Here is an 11,203-nt window from a genome sequence, read left to right as displayed (position 1 = left end):
GGTCATTCTGAGAGAGATAGCGGGAGAGCTGACCAAGGACGGCACGTTCAAGAGTTTTGGAGAGAAAAGAAAGAAGGGATACTGGTCTGTAGTTGTTAACATCGGAGGGATCGAGTGTAGGTTTTTTTCAGAAGGGGTGCAACTCTCGCTCTCTTGAAGACGGAAGGGACGTAGCCAGCGGTCAGTGATGAGTTGATGAGCGAGGTGAGGTAAGGGAGAAGGTCTCCGGAAATGGTCTGGAGAAGAGGGGAGGGGATAGGGTCAAGCGGGCAGGTTGTTGGGCGGCCGGCCGTCACAAGACGCGAGATTTCATCTGGAGAGAGAGGGAGAAAGAGGTCAGAGCACAGGGTAGGGCAGTGTGAGCAGAACCAGCGGTGTCGTTTGACTTAGCAAACGAGGATCGGATGTCGTCGACCTTCTTTTCAAAATGGTTGACGAAGTCGTCTGCAGAGAGGGAGGAGGGGGGGGATTCAGGAGGGAGGAGAAGGTGGCAAAGAGCTTCCTAGGGTTAGAGGCAGATGCTTGAAATTTAGAGTGGTAGAAAGTGGTTTTAGCAGCAGAGACAGAGGAGGAAAATGTAGAGAGGAGGGAGCGAAAGGATGCCAGGTCCGCAGGGAGGCGAGTTTTCCTCCATTTCCGCTCGGCTGCCCGGAGCCCTGTTCTGTGAGCTCGCAATGAGTCGTCAAGCCACGGAGCGGGAGGGGAGGACCGAGCCGGCCTGGAAGATAGGGGACATAGAGAGTCAAAGGATGCAGAAAGGGAGGAGAGGAGGGTTGAGGAGGCAGAATCAGGAGATAGGTTGGAGAAGGTTTGAACAGAGGGAAGAGATGATAGGATGGAAGAGGAGAGAGTAGCGGGGGAGAGAGAGCGAAGGTTGGGACGGCGCGATACCATCCGAGTAGGGGCAGTGTGGGAAGTGTTGGATGAGAGCGAGAGGGAAAAGGATACAAGGTAGTGGTCGGAGACTTGGAGGGGAGTTGCAATGAGGTTAGTGGAAGAACAGCATCTAGTAAAGATGAGGTCGAGCGTATTGCCTGCCTTGTGAGTGGGGGGGAAGGTGAGAGGGTGAGGTCAAAAGAGGAGAGGAGTGGAAAGAAGGAGGCAGAGAGGAATGAGTCAAAGGTAGACGTGGGGAGGTTAAAGTCGCCCAGAACTGTGAGAGGTGAGCCGTCCTCAGGAAAGGAGCTTATCAATGCATCAAGCTCATTGCCATTTTTTTGTGGCCTTCTTGGATGGGCACTTCTAATGTAACTCTATGGCAGCACCCAACAGGCTTGAAATGTCGAGCTCTCCCGGTAGATTTTGCGGTGACGTTGTGTCCCCATGAGTGACAGTACACTGAGACAATCACAGCGCAACTAGAGAACATTATCAACCCCTACTGTATTCTCTGCTGGCTGCCCCACCACCACAGAAAGCACTAAGCTAGGCTGAAACACCTGCATTTTGGAGCTGCCTTACTCAAGAAAGCAAAAAACAGACCATGTTTGTATGCAGCTTTATTAACTCAATTATGTTTTTTTACATTGTTTGCAAACTGATGTGACACATATCAATGCCAAAATAACATGCAAAACAGGCAACAAAAAAACAAAAGGTGGGGCTCTGGTTATATTGTATATCTTAAATGTATGTCTACATTCAGATATACCCTTCCATGTAGTTTCGATGGGCCAATTTGTGGGGAAGTTCTCTGCATTTGAAGCTATTAAACCCAAGAAACTGGTGTGCGAGATTCTTAATATGTTTAACAAGCTCGGACTCCATGTTATCAGATCAATTGTGTTGTGTGCCTCTTTCGCAAGACCCCTGCTTGTTTTACACTTCTATACACAGGGTATGATGATATCTGCAACAATAAAAATGCACCATCTTGATTCCATATGGATGACACATTGCAAAAATAATATACATATTATTCATAAACCGGAGACTCTGTAATCACCATTTGGATGGGGTATGGTGATCATTGGCTCAACTTACCCAAAGGAAAACATTTTGACCATATTAGCCCACACAGCTACAAGGATGCACTTTCATGCTGGGTTTATTCCATGCAGCATAAAGAGAACCAAACTGATTTATAAAACAAATCTTAAAACTATCTGGTTTAGATACAAGAATCATGAAACCTATAAGACAAAATATTAATTTGACTTTGTGAAAAGTTTTTTGGACCAGCTTGCTTACTACTTTATCCATGTGGTTTTCCATGTGGTTTCTAGACTCCATTAAATGATAATCTATTATACATTTTGTGTATGGTTTCCTAGAAAAAAGGGGTGGCTCAACTTACTCCACTCTCCCCTACCGCTAGTAACAGACCAAAACAACTATGTCTCTACAACCATGAACAACATTAAATGTAAACAAGAAATGTTTGGTATTAATACAGGATTAATAACACAAAATTATGTAATCTTGCTAGGTTCTCTTTTGTACCAATGACCGTTCAAGAGCATACTGTTATGCGTGCCTTCGGTTGGCCTGACATCATCCTATAAGCCAGATGCACCGGCTCCGTGAGGTTCGCCTTAAAGGTGTACACGTGAGTCTTCCCACTGCACTGGCTGACGTTATAGAAGCTCAACCTCTGAGTCTTAAAACTCAGCGTGATCTCCAGTCTATGTACTGCCGGGGTTCTCTTCAATGGGACATCATGGCCCTGCTCAAAGGACCTGAGCAGGTTATCGAACCACATCAGGCACCAGGAGCCACGGCTACTCTCTAGGGCACTCGCTAACCCGCTGCGTGCTAGCGCCCCGCTGTAGCATATCCCTATGATCCAGGGAGAAGATCCGTCCAGCTCCACCTCCCAGCGATGCTCGCCTCCGTAGAAGCTCTGGGTGCTCAGCACCTGGAGGAAGTTGCTAAACCTTGTTGGCAGGGCCGGGTAGGGCTGCTTTTTGGGGCTGAAGGTCACCGTCTTCAGGTCCTCCGACAGCACCAAGCTGGGGTGGGCAGTGTCTAGGTCAAAGGTCACCTCTGAGGGGTTGAGGACATTGCGTAGGGAACGCTGGGCCGTCCCGAGTCCCTCCCTCAACTCTGCGCTCCTCCGTTCCAGCTCGTCGCAAGCTCGGCCTGGATTAACTTTCGACTCAGGACAGGTGTTGTCATGGTCCAGCTCCTCAAGAGGTTGCTGGGCCATCAGCTCCATGATGCGCGGTTGTGCCTCCTGAAGCCCCTCACTGAACACCCCACTGTCTTCCTCGGTCAGGAGGGATTTGGCTCGGAGTTGGGCATCCCTCAACTTCACTCGGATCTCGGAGACTTGGTGTACTCGGCTGCCTAGGCTCTCCTCGGTGGGGCGCAGTTCCTCTTCAATCAACTCTGTCATCCCAGTAACATAGTTGATCGTCATCTCAGTCATCCGCTCCAGCAGCTTGGCTGCCTGTCCTCTCAGAAGGGCATTGGCGGCCCGGACCTCAACCTCCCTCTCCTCCTCCCTCCTCAGCTGGTCCTCAGCAATCTGCAGCCTCACCGCCAACTCTGTTACATGAGACGCTAATAGAAGTTTAGACTTCTCCATCTTGGTCGGTTGGTTTTTCAGAAAAGTAGGGGGCGCTGCAGCTGCATCTCCCAAGCCTGTGTGTTGTAACTCTTCTTGCTCTATGTCTAATAGACGTTCAGAGGTCTTACCATCATTTCTCTGGTTAGGTGACAATACCCCCTGTTGGCAATCACCACCATCTCCATCTGTGACAGATCTGACCTTTCCTGTTGTGGTGGCTTTATAGCTCTCGATGATGCTGCACATCTTGAAGTTCTTCACGAGGGCCTGGAGGCCCGGGTACTCAACCTGGCATTCGGGACAACAGTGGTGGGCCGTGTCAGTGTCCATGTACTTCTCAAGGCAGGCAGAGCAGTAGACGTGGCCGCAGGGTAGGGACACAGGGTCGGAGAAGAGTTGCAGGCAGATAGGGCAGCTCAGGTCCAGAACGAGGGGTCCTTCAGTCTCAAACAGTGACATGCTGGCAGCGGCAGGCTCTAGAATGCACAATAAAAAAGCAACAAAGTTGTAAAAACACAAAATTCATGTAAATTCAGGTAGCTTTGCATGCAATTAGTAGTATGTAGGGATTTCTTACTTTGAATTACATTATATATAGTTCAATACAACTGAAGGAGACCTTAATGTATGAGTCAAGATCACTCCGAGTCATAATACAAGCCAAGATCTACCTATATATTTTTTACATTTGGGCTTTTCTAACAGTCAATTTCTGTGTTCTGTTTGTGCTAATAACCCATTTCTTGTGGTTATTGTTCATGCAACGCCTGAGAGAAATCCTCACTATAGTATCTGCAATTTGGCAGTACGCCCAGACCCTTTTTTGAGAACGATATCTCAGTTTCAATGTCTCAGCTTGGAGAGAAGAAGAGGTAGGTATTGGTCTGTCACATGCATGAACCAGTATTGGTCTGTCACATGAATGAACCAGTATTGGTCTGTCACATGAATGATAGCAAACATGAATGATAATTCATTAGTTATGAATAAGCTAAATCATGCAATTACTACTTTTTGTGTAAGTATATATGAGAACTAACGGGACTGCCCCGTGAGAGCTCCTGATCGACATGTGTACTTGGTGCATTGAGTTGGTTGGAACCTCTCCAGTGCGCTGATAAAGAATGATTAATTTAAGATTGACTGAGTGTCCCAGTGTAAGAATTTCCACAACATAACGCTCCAATTTTTAAAAATCACGGCTTTAAAAACGTAAGCCTATGCAACATTAACCAACAAAAACAGTTCTGTAGCAATGAGGTTTGTGGAGTAGGCTGTGGATCCAATACATTAGCACGGCATATTGGCTATGCTTGAATTGCCCTGCCAATGTTGTTCTTCTCTGACCATTTTGAAATTATATTTCAACATGCTAGGTATTGGATCACACTGGTAATAGATCATTTGTTGTATTACTTGTGAGGCACAGCTGAGTGAGCATAATAATTTCCAGATATGTTTTTTACTGGACTGATGACCTGCATTTAATGGTCAGTCTGAGGGGTGGGCGGGCGCAGCGGTGAGGTTAACTCTCACCTGACTCATATCCCGCTGCTCGCTTTCCCTCCCTCCACTGAGCAAAGTGGACACCGTCTTCCAGCTGATGGTGAAACACAAGTCATACTGCATTATTTCTGCCTCATGCACCAATTCATGTTGTTAATCCAATGACCAGAGAACGTGAAATATTCCTTGATATTGCAAAAGACAAGCCGCTAATAATAACAATGCAAGCTCTGAACACTTTGCCATACTCACTCATTACACTACAACCAGCACTGCAGATGCAAGTAGGGAGAATGCACATTTTATGGCTTATAAGTGTTGAACGAAGTGTTGACAGTATTGAATAACAACTTAAACGTGAACTTAAATTTAAAAAACAGCAGCTTTGTGCTGTATTCGTTGAGTGTCTCTGTAGTCATGGTTTTAAAAGATTTGCAGTCACAGTATCAACTTTGCGGTACATTCAATACTCAATTTTACAGTCTATGGCTCGAGGAAACTGTGCACACAGGGTGATCGAAGCTATCTGATTGGCCAGTGGTAGCACTATAGGTACACTTAACAATGTGAACACTTTGCCTTCCTGGCGCTAGCGCTGCTGAATCAAGTGCAACTACTGCCAAAAGCGCAGAATTCTTTTAATAGAAATGTTGGATTTTTTTACAGAAATGTTTGGTGATTGACTAGGAATGCTTTGGAGATCAGATCGACCAGTTGATCTCATCAGTTGGTGACCACTGCCTTTTAGGGACAGCTTGAAATTTACTGTGGGGGAGCTGGTCCAACTCAAGGTGTCAAAAACAAAAATGCAACCCCTCCCCCCCAACGTTAAAAATATTTTCGCATGACCCTCCCCTTGTACTGTAAATAAACTGAACACTCCCCCCCACATATAATTAACTCAAAATAATATTTACCACCACAAATAACAATAACATGGATATTGACTTTGCCACTTCAGCATGCTTTTGTGGCAAAGCCAATGCTACGCAGGGCTACGGTCCAGAAGGTTGAGGGTTCGCCAACCACCACAGACGAGCTCACTCTCTCTGCCTGTTTCATTACAATATAATCAGAGCTGGCTGCAGATAATGATCAGCTACGTTTGAAATGAGATTTAACATTTTGATGCCATATTTACAATTATATAAAATATATCAAACAAATTTTCCACCAAAAACTTTCTGTGGCAATGTACCACACAACCAATAATTCAAAGCATACCGACTTCTGGGACATCAATATCATGGTTTGCATATCCAACAACACAATAAATAGACTGTCAATCTCCGAATGTCATTCAACTTTTTGCTGTTTTGTAACAGATGTCTCTTTCCATTCATCAATTCCCGCTGCACAGTTTGGATGGATTGATTGATTTTATTTGTCAGTAAAATAAAATAAAAACATATATAAAGAAAGATTTTTCAAAGTGCGCAATAAAGTCGGGAATTTGCATATTATATACATATTATATACTATATTGAAATGCCAATATGCAATCTACAAAAAGGTGGAATAGGCAAAATATGATAACACAAATGATGGCAGTAGCGAACTACTGTAACTAACTAGAAAGCTAACGTCTGTAGCTAGCCAGCAAGCTAGCAAGCAACGCTAAAGAGATTGCAAAAGGGTTAGCATAACTCCTTCCAAACAAAAAAAAATAGTTTTTCTAAATATTAATCGAGCTGGCTAGCATTTATGAGGCCAGCAAATACGTTCCTTGTGTATTTCCTCCAACGTTATAATGAAAAGGTACCACTCGGTCCCGAGACTTGTGGGAGGAGTGCTGATGACATCGGTCACTTTATGCGCTTTTCGGTAGCCTGATTGGGTCCAGACTGAGGAGAAATCTACACAACACAACACATCCATGACCACCTCCTGAAGTGGTCAGCCAGATCTGAACACAATCTGACCAAAAGTGACTTTTGTGCGTCTAGATGGGTCTTTTCAATGCAATTTTCGTATTCTGATAGCAGAAGTTGCACATAAGTGTCAAGTGTAGACAAAACCTTAGGTGTCCACTGTATTACACACGCACACAGTAACAGTCAAAAGTTGACACACCTACGCCAGGGTTTTTATTTTTTACAATTTTCTACATTGCAGAATAATAGCGAAGACAATCTATTAAATAACGCATATGGAATCATGGAGTAACCAAAAAATGTGTTAAACAAATCAAAATATATTTTATGTTTGAGATACTTCAAAGTAGCCACCCTTTGCCTTGACAGCTTTGCACACTCGTGGCATTCTCTCAACCAGCTTCATGAGGTAGTCACCTGGAATGCATTTCAATTAACAGGTGTGCCTTGTTAAAAGTATATTTGTGGAATTTCTGTCCTTCCGAATGTGTTTGAGCCAATCAGTTGTGTTGTGACAAGGTAGAGTTGGTATACAAAATATAGCCTTATTTGGTTAAAAACCAAATCCATATTATGGCAAGAACAGTTCAAATAAGCAAAGAGAAATGACAGTCTGTCATTACTTAAAGACATGAAGGTCAGTCAATACAGAAAATATTTGGGATGAAGGAAAAGCAGCTAACAAGTTCTCAGCATATGTGGGAAATCCTTCAAGACTGTTGGAAAATAATTCCTCATGAAGCTGGTTGAGAGAATGCCAAGAGTGTGCAAAGCTGTCAAGGCAAATGGTGGCAACTTTGAAGAATCAAATATATTTTGTACACTTTTTTTGGTTACTACATAATTCCATGTGTTATTTCATAGTTTTGATGTCTTCACTATTATTCTACAATGTAGAAAATAGTAAAAAAAGAAAAACCCTTGAATGAGTAGGTTTACAGAAGCTTAGGCCTAAACCCAGAGATAGAGATATGACAGGGGCATTCTACGACACAGACATGCATGTCTTTAAGTCAAGATGGCTACTGCGTCTGCTATACATAAACTCAGCAACGTAAAAAATAAAATAAAAACTTTTCAGGACACTGTCTTTCAAAGACAATTAGTAAAAATCCAAATAACTTAACAGATGTTCATTGTAAAGGGTTTGAACACTGTTTCCCATACTTGATCAATGAACTGTAAACAATTAATGAACATGCACCTGTGGAACGGTCGTAAAGACACTAACAGCTTACAGACGGTAGGCAATTATTGGTCACAGTTATAAAAACTTAGGATACTAAAGAGGCCTTTCTACTGACTGAAAAATACCAAAAGAAAGATGCCCAGGGTCCCTGCTCATCTGCGTGACCGTGCCTTAGGCATGTTGCAAGGAGGCATGAGGACTGCAGATGTGACCAGGGCAATACATTTCAATGCCCATACTGTGAGACGCTTAAGACAGCGCTACAGGACAGACAGCGTCCTCACAGTGGCAGACCAGTGTAACAACACCTGCACAGGATCGGTACATCTGAACATCAGCCTGCGGGACAGGTACAGGATGGCAGCAACAACTGCCCGAGTTACACCAGGAACCCACAATCCCTCCATCAGTGCTCAGACTGTCCGCAATATCCTGAAACAGTCTTCCTCGCGTCACGTTCAACTGTCGGAGACAATTGGAGCACAATGGTCTGCCTTTATATCATAGGCCTGAATGATCTAAAGCTTAATAATAGCCACACCATACCAAACTGTCACAAGCATTTCTAAACTGTATTAGGGTAATATCAAAAAGTCAAGCTATTGTTTATAGGGAAAATACGAGCAGAAGAGCAACAGTAAACCAGGCAAAAAACACACAACCCTCCCATGTGCTCAATAAAGCCTTCCCCAAAATAAAATCTCCCCTCAGTAAATTTCGATCTGTCCCTTAGAGTATGTTTGGATGGCCAAAACACGTAGTTACGTCTCAAGGTTGTCAACTGAGAAAACCTACAGCCAGGAGAGGTTTAATCATTTGATTAATCCAACTGACACCTCAAACAGCTACCATCAAACAATAGTATTAAACCTACTTCCTCTTGTACAGTAGAGCAGGCCGTATTATATCATGTGGATGTGTCAGGGAAATTTATTTGACTCGATCTAGTCTAGAAATGAAACAAACCTTACCCGCATGCCCTGTAGCCCTTCTGAATGAGGTAGAGCCTATATTAGTTCATAATTCATAAAGAAACTCAGACATTTGGAAATCTTAGAACACAATCCCAAATGTATACCGAGTGACTAGGCTAAACATAGGCAACATATCAGAAATCTCCAAACTATGGCCCTTATGAGCTCAATGTCCAATATGTCTACGACAGGAGAGGAGTCGCAGATAACTTTCGATTTCCTGGGAATTCCGTTTCTAATTCACGCTGCCGCGCAACATTCACGTAACCTCGCGGGATTAGGTGGTTTTGGAATTTTCTATTCCCGGTGTCGCTGTAATACAAAACATGCAATTAACCATAACAAAAGTATCTTACCTAAAATCCTGTTTAGTAGGACACGATATTTTCAACGTGGAGACCTTGTCGTTGTTGATATTTCATTAAAATTCGACTTTTTTTTCTCACGCTCATTCGGATAGGAACTGCACAGATCAGCACCTGTTCATCACCGCACAACTGGGGATGGTAATTTAGATCAATACTAATAGTGAAGACAAACTAGAAACATGATAGTTGTCTTGAATTAGCCGTAGCCTATTTCCACCGTGACATCAAAAGTGCCTGTCCATGATGAAATGAATTATTAACCTACTTCCTGTTGTGTTGAAAGTTACCTGGGCGTTCACTGTAATTACAGTCAATACAATAAAGTGGAACAGTCCTATCCTGTAATATTAAAAAGGAATAGCAAACCCAGATTACAACATTTATTTTCGGTTCCCTTACCGTATAAGCAGTCCATGCTTAGAAGTCCCTGGAATTGTTTTCACATGCTAACGTTTTAGCATTTGTGGCATAAATCCCATTATATCATTTTTTGGCCATCATATTCAAATTGCCAGGGAAACTAAACCAAAGCATGGCTTGCTGTCAAAGGTGTTCCATAGACTCCTTAAACCTTCCGCATGCTTCGAGTTTAAACTCGGCAAGGCGAACACCATAACCAGAATTAATCTAAGAACGCAAAAAAGTGTCATTAATTTTGACATTTGTCAAGGAGATTTTACATCCAACTAAAATGTTTGATGCAGTATTTCAAGTGATTTTTTTTTTTTTTATAAAAACGATTTGTAAACACTTAATTGAAGAATCCCTACTGTTAACCAATCACCTACGTAGGGGCGTAGACTTCGGCTACTGACTTTGGCTTGCCCAAGACATTTTTGTGTGTGCACTAGCAGCCGAAAACCAAAACAAACAAGTCATAAAATGCTGTTGCCAGTTAATTGAATGTTCATTTATCTTCCATTTTAAGTAAATAATTTGGCAGTACATCCAACCAGCCTCACAACTGCAAACCATATGTATGGCATCGTGTGGGTAAGCGGTTTGCGGATGTGAACAGAGTGCCCCATGGTGGCGGTGGGGTTATGATATGGGCAGGTATAACCTACAGACAACACAATTTCATTTTGATGGCAATTTGAATGCACATACCACAACAAGGTCCTGGGCCCATCGTCATGCCATTCATCCGCCTATATCACTTCATGTTTGAGCAAGATAATGCACGGAACAATGTCACAAGGATCTGTCCAGAATTCCTGAAAGCTGAAAATGTCCCAGTTCTTCATTGGCCTGCATACTCACCAGACATGTCACCCATTGAGTATATTTGGGATGCTCTGGATCAACGTGTACTACAGCATGTTCCAGTTCCTGCCCATATCCAGAAACTTCACACAGCCATTGAAGAGGAGTGGGACAACATTCCACAGGCCACAATCAACAGTATGATCAACTCTATGCAAAGAAAATGTGTTGCACTGCATGAGGTGAATGGTGGTCACACTGACTGGTTTTCTAATTCACACGCCTACCTTTTTTAAAGGAATCTGTAACCAACAGATGCATATCTGTATTCCCAGTCATGTGAAATTCATAGATTAGAGCCTAATGAATTTATTTAAATTGACCGATTTCCTTATATGAACTGTAACTGAGTAAAATCTTTGAAATTGTTGCATGTTGCTTTTATACTGGCACATTTACTAAAACATTGGAGGTGGCTTAAGGTAGTTTAATGTTAATTTCTCTATCTGGCAACAGCTATTGTGGACATCCGTGCAGTCCACATGCTAATTGCACGCTCCCTCTAAACTTGAGAC

At 43.1% G+C, this 11,203-nt stretch overlaps 1 protein-coding gene across 6 annotated transcripts; it reads right to left on the bottom strand.

Moving 5' to 3' along the window:
- Positions 1-1,481: 1,481 nt before the first annotated feature.
- LOC124027326 (zinc finger protein RFP-like) lies at positions 1,482-10,027 on the bottom strand. Of its 6 annotated transcripts, none has more exons than XM_046339812.1 (3): positions 9,822-10,026; positions 5,048-5,111; positions 1,482-3,987 (listed from the first exon to the last, which is right to left on the bottom strand). In XM_046339812.1, exon 3 carries the CDS (start codon positions 3,968-3,970, stop codon positions 2,453-2,455), a length of 1,518 nt encoding a protein of 505 aa, XP_046195768.1. In that variant the 5' UTR covers positions 3,971-3,987; positions 5,048-5,111; positions 9,822-10,026; the 3' UTR covers positions 1,482-2,452. The 6 variants fall into 6 exon arrangements, with proteins under 6 accessions (XP_046195768.1, XP_046195760.1, XP_046195742.1 ...); XM_046339804.1 differs by lacking the exon at positions 9,822-10,026 and adding an exon at positions 9,411-9,681; XM_046339786.1 differs by lacking the exon at positions 9,822-10,026 and adding an exon at positions 9,052-9,269.
- Between the last annotated feature and the right edge of the window lie 1,176 nt (positions 10,028-11,203).

The sequence above is a fragment of the Oncorhynchus gorbuscha genome, linkage group LG03 (genome assembly GCF_021184085.1).
Source record: "Oncorhynchus gorbuscha isolate QuinsamMale2020 ecotype Even-year linkage group LG03, OgorEven_v1.0, whole genome shotgun sequence".
NCBI classification, from domain to species: domain Eukaryota; kingdom Metazoa; phylum Chordata; class Actinopteri; order Salmoniformes; family Salmonidae; genus Oncorhynchus; species Oncorhynchus gorbuscha.
Note: the sequence above shows the minus strand (reverse complement) of the source record. Positions and strands in the feature narration are given on the sequence as shown.